At 55.9% G+C, this 18298-nt stretch overlaps 1 protein-coding gene across 1 annotated transcript; it reads left to right on the forward strand.

The window, feature by feature from the left end:
• The first annotated feature begins 4804 nt into the window (after window positions 1-4804).
• Window positions 4805-11754, forward strand: LOC309391114 (FH2 domain-containing protein 1-like). The gene is made up of 10 exons (XM_081951218.1): window positions 4805-5331; window positions 7009-7070; window positions 7152-7254; window positions 7337-7422; window positions 7504-7604; window positions 7818-7888; window positions 9597-9704; window positions 10393-10463; window positions 10610-10889; window positions 11035-11754. The coding sequence occupies exons 1-10, from the start codon at window positions 4942-4944 to the stop codon at window positions 11581-11583; spliced, it is 1821 nt and encodes a 606-aa protein (XP_081807344.1). The 5' UTR covers window positions 4805-4941; the 3' UTR covers window positions 11584-11754.
• Window positions 11755-18298: the final 6544 nt, after the last annotated feature.

The following is an 18298-nucleotide window of genomic DNA, read 5'->3' on the forward strand; positions in this document are numbered from 1 at the left end:
GCTGCAGAAGTCTCTTTACGGAGCCCAGGGCTTCCCTTGGCCGAAGCGGGGAATGGCGGGGGGGGGGGGCACCCAGTAAAGGGCTGGCAGTTCTGCCATCTGGTTCCACCCTGGCTAGCACAAGAGGGGCAGAGCTCCCAGTCCTGCCTGCTGGTGGGTGGGGGGCTGCCAGGGAGGAGGAGCAGTTCTCAAGTTGTGCACGGCGTCCCCCTCTTTGCCTGAGGTGGTTTCTTTGCCTGCCGTGTGCTGTGGCTGTAACAGGAGCCAAACTCTGCCCTGGGCTGCCTTGGCAGTGCCAGGCTGAAGTCCTGCTCTGCTGCCCTTCCCGGGGCCTCAGCCCAAGGAGGGCAGGTCAATCGTAACCGACACCCTGAAACCTCCCAGGGCAGATCCAGAGGTGTGTGTGTGTGTGTGTAAGCACAACAGCCGTTTCACTTTCACTTCCGGTCCCTGTTGCAGCCTCAGGCACTGAATGGGGCCAACAACCCTGTATGTCTTCTTCGTCCTGCGGGATCAGAACGGAGCTCCCCCTCCTCTCTCTTTCCCAAGTGAAGAATTCTGCTTCTATTCTGTCACACTTAGCCCACCATCTGAAGAGGCGTTTAATTTCACTTCTTCAGCCCGTTAGGACTGAGGTGGAAAGTGGGTTGTTAATCATAAAGTCACAGGCTGCTTCCTAGGAGGGTCTCAATCCCAGAGTTTCCTTCTGGGTGGGTGAAAAGGAAGAGAGCAAACTAAAGAAATCAGATGTGATTTAATAACAAGGGGGACACAGCTGCGGTGCCCTCCATTTATCACCCCCACCCCAATCTTGCAAACCACCCTTGCTCTGACTACTGCGAACAACAACTTTGTAGGTTGCCTTTGCCTGAATGTCTTGGATGGGAGCCAGTCGAGAGAACCTACTTGGGATTGAGACATTTCTGTCAGGGAGAAGAGTCAGTGGGATGGCTTCCCTCCAGAAGTTGTGGATGCTCCGGCCCTGGAGATTTTAAGAAGAGACTGGACAACCATCCAGAACGGTACAGGGAATCCTGTTTTGAGCAGGGTGTTGGACTAGATGACCTCCAAAGTGCCTCCCAGCCCTAAAACCTAGTCTCTAGTGCAGCCAAGGCTTCCTCAGTCCTCCCAGTTTGTGTTTGGGGATTTAATCCTTATTCACTCTCGCCCATTTCAGTCACTTTGGCCTCTCAACGCCGTCCATCCCTTCCTTGAGCAGCGCAGGGACATTAGCAGGCCAAAATCCCCAGCATTCAGTGGTTAACTGCAGCCCTTTTGCTTCTCACGACACTTGTGCTTCACAACACACAACACATTTCACCATCTCCTTTTAATGAAGAAAGTGCACAAATTCATCTACTTGTGAATTTTAATTGTTGATGCATCATGTGGGAGGACACCTCCCCTTTTCTGTGTTAAACACAACTTTTCTTTAGAATTATCTTCAGATCCAAATTCTCATTTGTGTCAGAAATTTAAACTTTATTGCATACCAGATTCTTACCCAAAACAGGACACTGCCCATGTAGAAATGCCTGTTCATAACTAACACATTTCTACGGTCGCCACAAACCTGTGGGCTTATCCATCAAGATGTCAAACATCGCACCTTGTTTTCCTGGGTGCAATTCCTGAATCCCTTCAATTTTGCATGTGCTTTTCCCCCCCATATGATTCAACTCCCAATATTGAGCAGTCAACCTTCCGCCCTGTTTGTGCAAAGCCTTCCTGGATCAATGCAATTCATTTCATTTATGAACAGAATGAGAATCGGGCAACCTAAGAGCACAAATGGAATAAAATGGAAAAAAACCCCACCCCACCCCCATGGTGAAATTAAAGTATTAATGGAGGTTGGAGGAGGGGAAGGCAGGGACAGGCACAGCTAAATATCTATGGAGATTCTCAGTCCTCCAGGTGGTGGCGGTCCCAGAGGTGCTTTTCCAGAACTAAAGATGCTTCTTGGAAGAGAAGTGAAACCTCTTCAAGAAAAGAGCATAAGTCCAGTTGCCTTTTGAAGAAAAAAAACACCTTTGGGACAGCCCAGCGAGCATTCTGCTCCCAAAACTCTTGGAACAAGAAGGGGCCAGGCCCACCCCAAAGAAGGCCCCAACAACTCCCAACCAGCCAGGCCTCAATTAGGCCCTTGGGGCGCCTGACCTTGGAGGAGGTAAGGGAGCCATAAAGAGACCCCCCCCCCCAAGGGCTATTCTTTGGCAGGAGGAGGTTAGGTCTGCTCACAGCTTGGGCACTCATTCTGGCTCTGCGCTAGCTTCCAAGCTTGCTTCTCAAGGGGGACTTGCTGTAAAGCTGGGGGGCAAGGAGGCCCAGGTCATCTTGGCTAAGGCTCCTGGGTCATCGTGAGAACTGCCACCACCTGCTCCTCTAAGTGGGGGGGGGGGTCAGCAAGCTTTTCCTCTGACAGGCAGATCCCATCCCTCTTTTTTTTTATTTTTTTTATCCCTCTTCACCTCTGTGGGCACGGCTGGGCTGGCAGGTCTCCAAGCTAAGAAATGCAACAGCCATCTGGGAAGCTGCTGATAGGCTGCCACTGCCCCAAGGCCTAGCCACCTGCTCCCCATCAGTGTGTTCTAAGCTTGCAGACATACAAGAACAGGCGGTGGACTGAATTGGGCCTGCAGGTTGCAAGTTGTTGACTTCTCTAAATCAATAGAAGAACAATAAACTTTCCTCTTTCACACTGCTTACTGAAGAGCAGAACTCTGGTCATGATAGCCGTCTTCACATGCCGCTGAAGGGCTGTCAAGAGGGCCTGGATTTATTCTTCATAGCCCCCGAGGGCAGGTGGAAGCTGGCTAGAGAGAGATTCACCTGGAAATGAGATGGGGGATTTTAAATTGTATTTTTAACTGTCTTTCACTTAAGTCCATCCTCCTCCATGCACATATGTATATGTCTCTGTTCTTTTGTATATATGTTTGTCTTATGTGTATTTTTTATCTGTTTGATTGTACGCCGCCCCGAGTCCTTCGGGAGAGGGTTGCGGCTAATCAAATAAAATTATTATTATTATTATTATTATTATTATTATTATTATTATTATTATTATTATTATTATTATTATTATTATTATTATTATTATTATTAAATTTCCTGACAGAACAATTAGTGGAATGACTTGCCTCCAGAAGTTGTGGGTACTCTGTCACTGGAAGTTTTCAAGGAAAGATTGAGCAACCCTTTGTCTGGAATGATGTAAGGATCTTGCCTTGGGCTAAAAGACCTCAAGATCCCCTCCAGGCCTAAGAATCTATGATTCCATGGTCTGCACACCACCAGCTTGGCATATTGTACTCTGATTTCAACTGTGATATCCTTCAGCTGGAATTTTGCTGAAGGTCTTTGTGGGCCCACAAAACAAACACATCTCCATTTAGGCTTTGCATTCATTCTAGTTACTGTTCCATTATACAAAAGGAAAATTCCTTGCATTATTCTAATTGCCAGACGTGGCTATAACCACACAGATAAGTTGCCAAGGCACTGCATAATTACAAGCATCTCGTGCATTCCATCCTCAGTCCAGATCACTTTTTTTCTTTACTGGACAACCCACCACCCCCTACACCCACCGCCATCCTTCCAGAGGGTTTCCTTGGCAGACTCCCCAGTCCCTTCAGAAAGGGCAGAGTGCGACTGGACTAGAAAAGGTCTTAGAAATTCAGGGTTAGGGAGATGTTCAGAGATGCGGCCGCCTTAAAAGTCGCCCATGTTGAATTAGTTGTGACACATCAGGAATTGATGACAGAAAATGTTTTACAACATTTTCTACTATTCATAGAATGTTTTATCACATTTGCCAAATTTCAATTCCATGGCTCCCAAATTTTGGATGCATGTGGTAAAATTAGCCCATTTGAGGCTAACCGTGGTTCAAAAATGTTGCAGGAGGCACCACCCTACAGCCTGGTTCAAGGTCACAGACAGGGGAGCTTGATAGCATTTGGTTTCCATTCAGTTCTGCTGGAGAGGCCTGGCTGATCTTTCCCAAACCGTTTTTTCCCTTTCAATCCTTTGCAGTTTTCCTCCAGGAATCTCAGGACCCCCGTTTTCCTCTCCTGCCCGCCATCTTCCTCTGAAGAAGCAGCTGCCTTTCCCAGCCCTTTCCCTCCCTCCTCCAAGGCCTCACCGGGCTTTCCTGCGGGCGAGAGACCCTCGAGAGGCAGAGAAAGCATCCTAGCCGGCCAGCCGGGATCCCATACAGCCCACCGGAGGGTCCGCTCCTCCAACTGCCTCTCCGCGGGATCTCTCGGCCGCTCTTCTTTGTCACCTGGGCCGCTGCCAGCCTTAAGGGTGCCTTGGGCCTTGTTCGCCGGCCAAGCCCCCGGGAAGCCGCTCGCGGGAACCCGACGCGAGCTTGGCTGGAGGTGACAGCGGGGCTCCGGGGAAGGGGAGGGCAGCAGCCGGGCTAGGCAAGCCGGAAGCTGACCCTCAGAGCAGAGGCCAGAAAGGACGGCGAATTTGGCGTCGGCCAGGCCAAAGACTTAGCCAGGGCGGGCAGGGCCGGAGGGGGGAGCGAGGGAGGGAGGGAGATGCCGCCGCCGCCCCGAGAGAAGCCCGAGCTTTGCCTGCCGCTTCCGCCGGACGTCCCCTCGAAAAAAGACTGGGCGCGGCCCTCCCCGCGAGCCCATCCGCCTCAAGAGGCCCCCGCGCCCTCGGACCCGCACGGCTCCCCCGGAACCGCCCCGCCCCGCCTCCCCGGGTAGGGGCTGGCGCGTACCGAAGGCTGCTCCGGGTCATCTCTGCGCTTCGAGGGCGGCGTGGCAGAGGCTGCCGCCTTACGCTGGCCAGGAGCGGGAGCGCCTTTTCCGCCGCGGCCCTTCGCCTGAGCGCCACGCCCGCCCTCCTCTGGCCCCGAGGGGACGGCCTAAGGCGCGCCGGGCTCTCCTGCCGCGCGTCCCACCCCCGTCCCTGCCGACAATGGTGACTATTGAGGGCGCGTCCGCCGCGGCCTCGCCGGAGGAGTGGACGGGGCCGGGACCGCCGAGCTCGTCCGCCTCTTCTGCCCGCACTTCCCCCGCGGGTCCTTCCTTGCCTCCACCGCCGCCTCCACCGCCGGCCGTGAGCCTGGTCCACGCCACGCCCTGCCAGGGGGCGCCCGAGGAGCCCTCCGCGCGGCGCCCGGTCCGTCTCCGGAACTTCAACTGGGAGGCTATTCCGGCGGAGCGCATCCGCGGGCGCTCCAACCTCTGGACGGCGGCGCGACGGCGCGGCGACTGGACGCCCGACTGGCGTCTGCTGGAGGAGCTCTTCGGGCAGCGGCCGGAGCCGACCGGCAGCGGCCTCCGGGCCTTCCCCACGACGGAGCAGGTGAGGGCGGGCGGAGGCGGACCGCCAGCTCTGCTTGGCAGCAGCGCCCTCGGCTGCTCTCGCTTCCGACGGCCGCTTCCTGGCCGGTTCACCGAGGGTGCGCCACGCAGTGCAGCGCAGGGCCGAGCCAGCCCAGAGAGTGGCGCGGTCTGGCAGCTCCCCCTCCCCGGCCAGAAAAGGGGGGTTGGGTGCAGCCGACTGCCCTCCCTCCCGCCCCGAGATTGAGTGGCACCTTTTGGTGTTGTTTCTTGGAGCCCGAACTCCAGGGGGGCCTTCGCAGGACATTTTCCTTCGTGCTCGGAGTTGCTTCTTTCTGACAAGAGTGTTTGAAGCTTCCAGCAGCAAAGAAATATTTGAAAGGCGATAGAAATCCCCGCCCCCCCCTTCAGCCTCTTGCGAAAAGAGCCCCGTGGCCCCCGAGGGACTCGAGGCAAGAGCCCCTTCGCTTCTCTCTCGCCTAGCCTTTCATTGCGGACCTTCTTTGGGCAGCTCAAGATAGTCTGGGGGGAGGGGGGAGGAAGGGGATTATTTTGTCCTCAGAAGAGTTTTGCCAGATAGAGGACCCTGAGCCATGGAAGTTCACCCAAATCTTCACACTAGAGAAGACCCAAATCGGACTCTTCTCTAGTGTGGAATGCTAATGGAAGGCTTGTTTGCTCAAGAGCCCCCCCCCCCCCCCCCGGTTTCCCTCTGGAAGGCCTTGGCATTGAAAAGCAGGAAGGGCTGATGCGGCTGAGGAGGGGAGGGGTATCAGTGGCCATCCAGCTTTGGGGAGACCTTTCCCATCGCTGGACTCATAGGACTGACCTCCCCTGATTGTCGATAGACTTTGCGGCCACATTAACACAACACACTTAGTGCTGTTTCTCTGGGGGGGGAGTGCAGTTCCCCCCAGCCTGCCCCCCTCCCCCAACTGAGCAGAGTGTGCAAAAGCAGCGCATAGTTTTCTTGCCAGTTGCTTATTTCCAAGAAAGATGGAAGTAACGCCTGATAGTTCCTTCGTTTAGAAAGCTGTGTCTTTCTGGTTGAAAAGAGCGAATGGCCAGAGGGTCCCTGGGGTGGGTGCTGTTCATGGCTTTTTTATTTAATGACCTGGGCTTTGATGCCACCGATGGGAGCAACACCTGGCGGACAAAATGAGTTCTAGATTAATCAGACCAAGCTGGAAGATTCTCTCCCTCTCTCTCACCCACACCCACACCCCAAAATGTGAAGGAGGGCCAAAAGAGTTCACCTGAGCTGGGTACTTGACAGGGGGCATGGAATGGCACTCTTTCAGCCGAGGGCTGCCTTTAACAAGGACGGGGTGGATGCCAGTTGGCAGAGAATGAATGCACGTACGTATGTGTATATTTAAAACATGCATATAGGACCACTCCTCTTTCAACCAACTCGGGGCAGCTCCCAGTGCAAAGTATTGAAAAGAAGATGCTGGCAGTTCTTCCGGGGGGGGGGGGTCTCCAGAGATGGAACTGGGCAGGGTCCAGGGCTCCTCCTTCTCCTCCTCCTCTTGTCTACCGCCAGAGGGTCTGCAGGGTAACGGGAGAAGTGGGGAATCCCTGCCAGGGGGTGGCGCTCAAGAAGGGTTGCATGGCTCTTTTCAAGAGGGCAAAAGCAGCCCCAGTTCCTTCCCCTCCCCTAACCTCAATGGGGGTGTGTGTCTCTCCCTCATTTTAGGCCTCCCTTTTGGATGCCAAGAAAATCCTGAATCTAGGAATCTTCCTCAAGCAGTTCAAGAGGTGAGGGGGGAGGGGGCAGAGGGACCCCAGGCTTTGGGGTGGGACAAGTCACGAGGACGCTCTCCCTCCTCCTCCCCCCAGGCCAGTTGAAGACATCGTGGCCGATATCTGCCATGGCACAGGAGTCCCTTACGGGCCGGAGAAGCTGCTGGAGCTCTTTAAGATGCTTCCGGATGGGAAGGAGGTGATTGGGGGCCTCGGGGGAGGGGCAGAGGGGCACTTGCCCCCTGGCCAGATTCATGATTACTGTTGTTTCTCCTGGGAAGGTGGAAAAGCTGGAGTCTTTCCAGGGTGACCGGAGCCGCCTCTCGGAGGCCGAGGTCTTTGCACTGCTTCTCGTCCAAGTGCCCAGGTGAGGGGCTGGTCTGGGCATGGAGGGCGCCGTTCTAAAGGTACTGCTGGACAGACCCCCCACCCCCCTCTTGTCTTCCAGCTATGCCCGTCGCCTGGAGCTCCTCGTGCTGAAGCTGCAGCTGCTCCCCCAGCTCAGCGCCCTCCAGTCGGCCATCCAGATCCTGACCGAGGCGGCCTTGGGTGCGCGGAGCCTGGCTCTCTTCTCCCTACCCCCCTTGACCAGGAGGTGCAACTGCAAGGGGCCTCCATCCTCCGTGTGGGGGCCAAGCTGGGGCCCATCATCCGGGGAGGGGAGGGGGCCCAGCTGGGTTCTCTGCAGAAGGCCAGGGCGGGGCTTGGTCCTGCTGGGGCGGAGGCTGCCCTCCCCCTTGCTCAGCTCCCCTCTTCCCACAGAGCTGCTGGGTTGCGAAGAGCTTCACGACCTTCTTCGGCTGGTGCTGGAGATGGGAAACTACCTAAATGAGGTGACTTCTCGGGGCTCCTCTTGGGACTTAACTTTATTAACTTAACTTTATTGGATTTCTAGACCGCCCCTCTCTCAAAAGAGACTCGGGGCGGTGTACAGTCATATTAAAATAGTTGAACAGTAAAAATATACATGTTATAAGTATACAATAAATAAATTAAACATAGGACTGGAGGAGGTAGTAGAAGTTCCCTGTACAATTTAGTTAAGTTAGATTAAAAAAAATTAAATTTTTTTAAAAAGTTAAAAACATTAACCTTAAAAGCTATCCCAAATAAAATATCCGCCAGGAGGTAAGAGTAGAAATATAAGTGGGCCAGGCCGGCTAGTCGGAACAGGTGAGTCTTAAGTTTTTGTCGGAAGGAGCGGAAGTCGGTAGTAGTTCTAATATCGGGAGGGAGGTCATTCCAGAGGGTTGGGCCCATCACAGAGAAGGCTCTACTCCTAGGCGCCGCCCGTTGGCATTGCTTGGTGGACGGCACCCGGAGGAGTCCCTCCCTGTGTGAGCGAATTGGTCGCAGGGATGTATGTGGTAGAATGCGATCCCGCAGGTAACTAGGCCCTGTGCCATGGAGCGCTTTGAAGATGGTGATCAACACCTTGAAACGCACCCGAAAAACCACAGGTAGCCAGTGCAGCTCGCGCAGGAAAGGTGTTATGTGGGAGTACCTAGTACTCCCCATGATGGCCCGCGCGGCCGCATTCTGAACTAGCTCTAGTCTTCGGGTACATCTCAAGGGGAGCCCCATGTAGAGAGCATTGCAGTAGTCCAGACGAGATGTCACCAGCGCATGAGTGACTGTGCGTAAGGCATCCTGGTCCAATAGGGGGCGCAATTGGCGCACCAGGTGAACCTGGTGGAACGCCCCCCTTGCCACGGCTGCCACATGGTCATCCATCGACAGCCGGGCATCTAGGAGGACGCCCAAATTGCGCACCCGTTCCACAGGGGGCAGTTGTTCGCCCCCTATGGCCAGTGATGGAATCAACTGGTTGAACCGAGGCGCCGGTAACCACAGCAACTCAGTCTTGGAGGGGTTAAGCTTGAGTCTGTTGTCCCCCATCCAGACCCGGACGGCTTCCAAACACCGGTACATCATTTCGACAGCCTCGTTGGGGTGGTTTGGGGTGGAAATGTACAGCTGAGTGTCATCAGCGTACAGATGGTATCCAACCCCAAAACCACGGATGATCTCAGCCAGCGGCTTCACATATGTGTTGAACAGAAGGGGCGAGAGGACCGACCCCTGCGGCACCCCACAAGTGAGTGACCTCAGGGCCGATCTCTGCCCCCCTGCCAACACACATTGCGTCCGGTCGGAGAGGTAGGAGCCGAACCACCGCAAAACGGTGCCCCCAACTCCCATCCCCTCCAGCCGGCGCAATAGGATACCATGGTCAATGGTATCAAAAGCCGCTGATAGATCTAATAGGACCAGGATAGAGGAACAACCCCTATCTCTGGCCCTCCAGAGATCATCGACCAACGCGACCAAGGCCGTCTCCGTGCTGTGACCGGATCGGAAACCGGACTGGCGCGGGTCTAGATAATCCTGGGGGACTGTGGCTCTTGGGGACTCGGTCACCTGAGGAAGCGGCTGGCTGGTCCCCCAAGTGGGGAGTGTGGATGCCTTCAGGCCTCTTGAGGGTGGGCGGTGCAGGCACCTGACTCCCTTTGCCCCCCTCCCTCCCTTCCCCTCCTGCAGGGAGGCTATGCCGGGTCTGCCTGCGGCTTTCACATCTCGTCCCTCCTGAGGTTGCCTGACACGAGGGGCAACCAACCGGGCATGGACCTCCTTCATTTCCTGGCCTTGGTGAGGATTTGGGCCTGGGGGTGGGGGTGGGGGTGGGAGGGAGGGAGGAGTCTTAGCCCTGGGAAGAGATTGGAACACAAAGGAGAGCCCTGGAGAGGGGCAGGATGACCTTCCCCGTGGAGAAAGCTCTGCTGTGGCTGCCTTGAGAAGCTGCTCCAGGAGGTTGGTGGTGCTGGTCTTTAGGACTGGCCAAGAGGGGGCCGAAGAGCCCACCTTCACCTGCCTATGCTGGGGAGGGGGACCATGGTTTGCAGGGCAGCTTTTCTGAGGGGTGAAGTGGAAGGACCCTGGGACCTGGCCATAAAGGAACCCCCTTCCACGCCTTGGCCTGGCACTGTCTCGGGCTCTTTAGGAGACTAGATGGGGTTTCCGGGCAGATTCAGTGTGGTGGGTGGGGAGGTGGGCAATCGCTCAAATGCACCCCCCAGCCGGGTCTCTTTTTTTAAAAGGTCCTCTGGAAAGGGGAGGGGTTCTCTTCTGACCCTTTTCATGGGGAGAGGTCACGTGGGCTCAACCATTTCCAAATACCTGCCCAGATGATGGGCTGAAATGAGTATTAGAGAAAATCCTTCCGGGCAAAAAGAAGGGGCTTGGGTGAGAGCAGGGGGAGGGGGCTTGGAGCAGACACTGCCCCCCTCAGGTTTTGTCACAGGAGACGCCTTTGGAGCACCCTTTGTCTCCTCTCCAGGAGGCTGAGAGGAAGGACCCCAGCCTTCTGCACTTTCCCCGGAAGCTCCAGCACGCAGCCCCTGCTTCACGGTAAGGAAGGCAATAGAGGAGACCCTGGAGGAGGGTAGGCCGGATCAGACCCATCTTGCAGGGCCGAGGAGATGGGCAAGGCCATTCTGCCTGCTCTGGTGCCGCCTGCCTGAGGACATGCCCGTGGCGGCTGTTCTCCTCTGCAGGATTGATGGCCAGGAGGTGGCGGCAGAATTGCAGAGCCTGGAGCAGCGTCTCTTGGGAGCTCAGGGGGACCTGGAAGGTCTGGGCTTGGAGGGCCAGATGGGGTCCTTCCTGCACGTGGCAGAGCTGGAACTCAAGGCCGTGAAAGCCGCTCAGCAAGACCTCCAGTGGGCTACAGCCAGGCTCGCCGACTTCCTCTGCGAAGATCCCGAGGCCTTCCGCTTGCCCGAGTGTTGCGGCATCTTCCATGCCTTTGGGGAGCGTTTCCTCACGGCCATCGAGGTAGGTCTGGCTGGCCTTCCCCCCACCCCCCGCCTTGGTGTGACTGTCTTCCCACCGCCAAGGGAGCGTGGGTCACAGAGGCCACTTGAAAGGCTGAGAAGGGGGGAATTCTCTCACCTCTTCCTTGGGCTCCCCACCCCCACAGGAGAATCAGGCCCGGGAGGCCGCCATGCACCGAGAGCAGCAGCGGAGGCAGCAGGAGCAGGCGAAGCAGAAGCGGCGCTCCATTGCCACCTGCTCCTCCCAAGATCCTGGCCTGCAGGACGTGGACCTGGACCTGCTTGCCCTCTGGACTCCTTCCTCTGGCCGCCGCAGCCGCCCCCCACGAGGTCCACGCCTCTCTGCAGCGAGACCCCAGCACCTCAACAGGCGCCACACCCTCACTGTGCTGTCCCCTTGCCCTGAGCCCTTGGAGGCTGTCCCCGAGCCCCCTCCCCCAGCCCCCCCGAGCCGTAGCAAGAAGGCCGGGGGCTTCGGTCAGAGCCTCAAGGCCTTGTTCAGCAGCCCCCCAGCCCTGCCTGCCTCCCCCACCTCCACCCAGGGCCCCCTCTCCCCCAGCACCTTCCGCCTGCCTGCCCTCTTCCAAGCAAAGGGGCCAGAGAGTCCCTCGTCCCCCACCTCCAAGGAAATCTGTAGCCTGGTGGGATTTCTGCGTCGCCTTAGTGTAGGGGAGAAGTCCCGCAGCCCCTCCTAGTTCGAGGCTGGGTCCCTGGTCTAGCAAAGGGAGCTGTGCCCCCCCCAGTCCCTCCTATTCCCTCCATGTGGGGGGGCAGACAGGGGGGGCTGTTTTAACCTTCTCGTTTCCCTGCCTTGAGTGGTTTTACGGACCACTTTGTTTACATTCAATAAACCTTTTTCAACTCCCTTTGCCTTGTGTGATCTGAGCCACACTCGCCTGCCCTGGCGTGGAAGCCCCAAATGCCCGACAAAAGCTCACCCCAGGGTCCTCTGGCCCAGGGCTTCCCTGGGGATGTGAGGGTGAATCCTTGACACTCAGAGGTGCATCAGAAATTCATAATTTTTAATTGTAAATACTTTTTGAAATGGAATCCTAAGCAGCACCTGATTGCCTGAGGCCTGGAAATTTCGGGGGATGTTTGCGTGGCCTTGCAGCCCCTCCAAAGGGGGAGGGGGAAGCACATCCTGTTCTCCCCTGCTTTGATAGGCTCCAGAGTCCAGACAGGAGCAGCACCCTCAGGCAGGGCTTCCAGCGGCCTGGCTTGAGATCACAAATGAAATGTCACCCATGACAGGCTGGGCATCACCCCTCTCTGGCTTCATCCTTCCTGCTCTGCCTAGAGCTGCTGGCTGGTGGAACAGCTTTCCCCTCTGGAGTACACCCCCCCCCTCCAGGAAGCTTGGGTGAAGGGTCTTGGGAATCCCGCTTCCAAGACCAGCAGGAGCCACCCCAGCAATCTTGGCAGGGTGTCAACACCCCAAGTCCTTCGTCTTCCAGAAGGGCACTGAGGAGCCTGGGATGCCCGAGTAGCTCCCGCATCTCGCCAGAAGAGAAGTACAGCGCGGGGCAGCAGGAAGCGCCGTCTCTGCTCCGGGGCAGGGCTCGTCCGCGAGGGAGCCGGCGGCGGGGCCGGCCTTGGCAGGGCGGCGTCTTCCGGGCTGCCATCCCGAGTTCTGGAAGCGGGGAGAAGGCGCCGGCGGTGCTCGCTACCTGTGGCCTCTCGCGGCGGAGGCCTGTACAGGTGATTCGGCTCGGCGCTCGGCTATCGGTCCTGCTCGTGAGGCCGGCGGTGACCCGGGCGCCGGGGAAGACCTGCCCGGGCTGTGCCTCCGGATTGCTCGGGAGCCACAGGAAAACGGCCGCCGGGTTCCTCGGGAGTGGCCGGGCAGGTGGAAAGCCCCGACTGTGCGCGCACCCTCCTCCTCGCTCCGGCTGCCGCTGCCCACGGACTCGCGGACTCGCGGACTCGCGGGGCGCCTCGGCGGCTCTTCTGGCCGCGGAGCCCCCGGAGCAGCAGGGCCAGGTGGGGAGGCGTCGGCCCTCGGGGCAGGTGCGCGGGTGGAGAAGGCGCAGCTCGCCGGGCGAGCGGCACCAGTCGAGCCACATTCCCGCCCGAGGCCGGGCGCCTACAGGAGGACAGCGGTCGGGGCCGCGCTCGCTTCTCTCGTCCCATGCGGCCTGAAAGCGCCTCCCAGGCCGGCATGGCAGCTTTGGAAGGGATTCTGGCCCGTCCCCCCACCCCACCCCACCCCCGGCAGCCCAGCTCTGCACCTCCAGAGAAACTGCATGCCCGGCGGCCGAGTCTCAGCCTTGCGTCCGGCTTCGGAAGGCGGCTCCGCCCCAGCTGTTCGATTGCTAATTGGGCTGCCCTCCCGCTTCCCCCGAGGGGTGCCCGGCGTCGGGAGTTGCTCGAGTCTTGGCCCAACTGAGCCTTCGCGCGACCCCCTGATTGATGTGGGTGGCTGATCGTTTCCTTGCGACCGGGGCGATTTCTTTCCATGGCCATCTGTCCCTATTACCCCCCTCCCCTCCCCTCTCCCCTTCCCTTCCCAGCAGTGGCGCCTTCTCCAGAGAGCCGCTGGGTCTTCATGAACCGAGTCCAAAGGTGGCCTAATTGTTTTCCTGGCCACAGGCTCCCGGAGGCCCTTTGTCCCGTGGGTTGAGTTGTTTTTTCTTGGTATTTGCCTGGTGATCCAGGGTATTCTCAGGAATCTCCTCCAGGGCCAAAGGTCCAAGAAGTCACTCTTCTTCCCAACTTCCTTCTTCAGACTCCAACTTTTGCCTTCATAGAGGGTAACAGGAAGGATCAGGACTTGCAGGATTCTGGCCTGTGCAGCCCCAGAGCCCTCCGGCCATCTCCAAACCTTCATGGCTGCTCCATCAGAGGCTGGTTCCTTTCTCTTGAAGGTTGGTCTTCAAAGGCAGAAGCATCCCTTCTTGCAGCTGTTGGGCTGAGCAAGCACCTCCCCCGCCTTCCCTTTCAGTGTTGGGCACCAGCCTCCCTGGCTTCCAACAAGGGGGAGAATTTCCTTATGGAATTTGGGCAGAATGAGAACATGAAATGTGCCCACCAAACCTGGGGAAGAAGGGAAGGGCTTTGGCTGTTTTTCATCTTGCTTTCTTGTGAGGTGTTTTTGTGAGAGGGGCCTCCAAAGTGACTCTGAAGAGTGTTTTTACTTTTGATACAAGGGTCCCTCTCTTCCTCCTGGGCTGTACAGCCCATAATGGGGGAGTTTCCCCTCTAGAGTGCAGGTGAGAGAGTTGTTCTGACCTAGGCTTCCTGAAACAGTAAAAAGCACACGCTTAGTCCCGAAACCCCTCTTTTTATTTAAAAGGCTGTGAATTATGTTCATTCACAGCCTGTAATGAGTCCCAATTAGTTCTCAAGAGTCCTACAGTAGGCTGCCACAGTCCTTTGGGATAAGGCTGATAAGCACCCACCTTTATCTTTCTTGACACGCTACCAAAGACTTAATTGGCAGTTAGCTTGGCAAAGCCACACAGAGCAAGGAGCAAAGAGTCAAAACGGAGCTTCAGAAGGTAAACTGACCAGCATGAACAAGGTTGCTTCCTGCAAAGGCTCAGGTGTCTTTGCTCCTCCTTTATGTCCTATAGGAGGGGCCAATCACCTCCAAGCCTTACTCACAAGTTGTCCCTTCTGTCTTAACTGTTCTTGCCATCTGGCAACTCTGCACATGAGTGCACTGAGAACAGGAGGAGCCCGTTCCTCTGCCTTGCTGCTATCTGACTCTGGAGGCTCCAAAGGCAGCACATAACTCCTAGAAGGCCCTGACTCCCTCTCTGCCTCTGATATAGAGCCCTCGTCTGAGCCTTCCCCAGACTCCGGGACTGGCCCATGTTCCTCCCCAACCTCCTCGCTGTAGCTCTGCAGGCTGCTGGTGGACCACAAGAGTAGAGCCTGTTTCTTTGCCTTCTGGCCAAGCCATCACCATAGTTCCCTGCCGTCTCTGCGACAGGAACACAGAGATAATGGCTTGTTCTTGCTTTTCCTACAAGCAGGTAAAATCAGGATCATTCAGAGGATGGGATTGAACCCAGAGCTCCTATTCCCTCTGCAGAGAGGGCTTGGGGGGAGGGTGTCAAGGGAGGCTGGCCAGTGACCTGAGGCCCACCTCTTCTAGCACCTGCCCAGCCACTGAGCTTGCCACCTGACCCTGGGTGGCCAAGGGCTGTGGGGTGGAAGTGGTTCAGACCCAGGAGCACATCTTTCCTGGGGGAGAGGCGGGTGCAGAAGAAACAGGCTTAAATGTCTATGGAGATTCTCAGTCATCCAACTCATGGTTCTCCCAGAGGTGCTTTTTCCAAAGGCAACTGGACTTTCTGGTTCTTCTTTTCAGAATTTAGTTCTAGAATAAAGAATAATGATGGCTAAATCCTTCAGCCGCACAGAATGTTAGAGAAGGTGACTGGACAGAACGAATGTGCGTATAGTTGCAAGGCTCTTCCTGCCAACGATGCCCAGGCTCAGGGATGCCACTCAGGAGCCCCAAGAGAGTCCTTGCCTACACCAATAGTTGACGCTGGTCTGGCAAGATGGAAAGTAGGAGCGGGGGGGGGGGGGAGGGCTCTTGGGTCCAAGGGCGCAGGGTTGGCAAAGGAACCAGCCCAGCTTCCCTCTCTGAACATGCTGAGCGCCTCTTGGTCTCCACTCAGTACCAGTGCCCCCTAGTGGCCATGGGACACTAACAGAACCTTTGAATTTTATTTAATTATCTATTTATTTATATCCTGCCTTTATTGTTTTTATAAAAATCAAGACGATGAACATACAGCCTATGAGGGGCTGAGAGAGAGAGACTGGCCCAAAGCCAGCCAGCCAGCTTTCATGCCACGTTCTTCCAGGGGAGAAACAGGGCAGGGGAAGTACTGCGTGCCTGCCAGCCAAAATATTTAGCCCGCTTACCAGTTGGTTTATGACTATCATTTTTTTAAAAACCTAACTAGTTGTTGTAAATGAGTCTCATATTATTTTTATCATACAATGCCTCAATGTGATTAGTATCTATTTCCGTCAGCGACACTTAAGGCACCAAACCTATCCTTGATTCTCTCCCCCGTTAAATTATACTCTTTGCGGAGTTCCGCTGGCTGGGGAATTCTAGGAGTTGGTCCACAAGTTTTAAAGTTGGCCTAAAGTTTGGGAAAAGTAAAATCAGTCATGAAAAACTCCCAGAGTTGCCTATGAGGGTCCTTTCAGTATCATGGAGGAATTGAATAGCACTTCTCAGTATCTGGACAGGCTTCCTCCTGCAGACTTTCTCCCAAAACTAGGATGGCATTGAAAGCAAGTTCTAGGTTAGTGAATACTTTATGCAGTGCTCATTTGATTGAGGAGACTCCCAGTTCAGGGATCAGCAAGCAGAGGAATGTGTGAAATTCCAAGGGAGGGAGGGAGGGAAGAAGGGAGGGAGGGAGAGGCTGGGCTGACCAGGAAAACGACAGCAACCGAGCCTTCAAATCCCTTTCCTCTTGGGGAAAAGCTTTATCGGCTTTTTTCCAACAAGCATCAATGATCTGGTGCTTTAATACCCACATAAAATGGTCAGTGTGGTGCATCTGGTCAGGATAGCATTTCCAAGAATTGAAGACCTTAAGCATTAGCAAGTTTTGACTTAAGCACTGGGCTCTATTAGATAACTGCTTCTGTCAGGCTGTCCGTCCGAGTGGGGTCCCATTAGGTGGACCCTGGGGGGCGGGGATGCCTGTGGGATCTCCGCAGAGTGTGCCATTTCATGAGGAGAAAATCTAGGACAGGCTTGGTGCACAACCTTTGGGAGTCCCTGATAGGGCCCATTGCCTCATGTCCTGATGTTGAGCACTGCAGTCGGATTTTAAGAGGGGGCTTGTCTGCCCCTTGTTATTTCATCCCTCCCTCCGCTTTGTCAGACCGAGTGAACAAACCAAAACAGGAAATGGAGGCTGGCACCTGCTGTTCCTGTCCTGGAAGAGCTGGATTGCCATTGGCTTTCGAGTGGAAGAAGGGCAGGCACCCATTGTGCAAATCGCTCGAAGGAGCACGTTTTACTCCCAGCCTTAACTCTCCCCATCGCAAATGGCCAGAATAGGTGAAAAACATCAGCCATTTAGTGCCAGCAAATTAAGAGTAGAGGAGGCGTGGCACAGAATTGGGCTTCCAAGGCTCTCTAGTCAGTCAAAAAGCTGCATGCTCCAGGGCTGGAAGAGTGGGGAGGGGGGCATGTTAAGTCAAAGCTTCCCTTGGAGGGCAGCGAAGGAAGGCCGCATCCAAGCAGCTCAGCCCCGTTCTTCAGTGTGGGCCGCGTCATCAGCAGCATAGTGGCCGATGGGTCCCGGTCTCGGCCAGGGGATACATCTCAGAAAGGGGGAGAGAGAGGCTTCGAGTTAGGAATGCTTCCGATCCCCATGAGAAAACGCAGAGGTCTTGGCCCACGGAGGTTGGATGTTCCACCTCTGCCATTCAATATAGGTGGGAATCGGGGGAGGGGGAGAGCGGCGGCAGGGGGGGGCAATACGGGATGTGAAAATTGCAATGGGATGCCCACTTGCAACCCTGCAAATGATCTGGGTTGCCCAGCTAGAGAGGTGAGTAGCTACATCATGGTCCATTGAGAGAGATACGACCCCACCTAGAAGTAACAAGCTTCTGCCCACCCTGAAAAAAACACAGACCACAACCAACAACAAAATCCTGTACACAGCCCGGGAGGGGGGAAGAGGGGTCCCCAGGGTCACAGGTACAGATGCAGGTGGGGCACAGCCCTGCGCTTCTTGGCAAATGAAAGAACTCGTGACCCAGACTTTCTTGCGTTTCTCTGTGTTTCTTTGTCTCCATGGCCGAGGAGCTGCCGGGCGTCTGTTGGGTGTTGCCGGATCTCCTGTGATTGCCACCTGCCCAGCCTGACTCCAAAGTAGCGCTCCTTTGTGAGGAAGGTCTCCCAAGGAGAGGGGCTTCAGGCAGGGCCAGGGGCAGCCACAGACTTCGGCCTGTGGGACTCTTGGCGCAGCTGCCACCAGCTTGGACTTCCGATTTCACCAGTAGCTCTCAAATCATCCAGCCTCATGTGTTGCACAAATGGCAGCTATTTTAGAGAGTGACTGAGGAGCTGGAAGCAAAGCATAAAAAGGGGGAGAGTGAAATACCGCCCCCCCGAGATTCCAAAGGCTACCAGAAGACCAACCAACCCCCCTAACAAGAATCTGTGGAAAGAAGACACAGGTTGTTGTAGTGCCAGTGCCCCACCACCACCCAGGGAAAAAAGTTCAGCAGCCAGAACAGATAATATTTCAGGCAGAAAAGACGGGGGGGGGGGGGGGATCCCCACGCAACATGTTGAAGACACGGTGAATATCCACCACATAATTTCCCTCTCAGATAGCAAGAGCCACGGGAGAAAAGAATTGAATTGAACGGGAGTTATAGGGTGGTAGTAGTAGTAGTAGTAGTGGTAAA

This window comes from Natrix helvetica, assembly GCF_964273705.1.
Source record: "Natrix helvetica genome assembly, chromosome: 4".
Classification (NCBI taxonomy): domain Eukaryota; kingdom Metazoa; phylum Chordata; class Lepidosauria; order Squamata; family Natricidae; genus Natrix; species Natrix helvetica.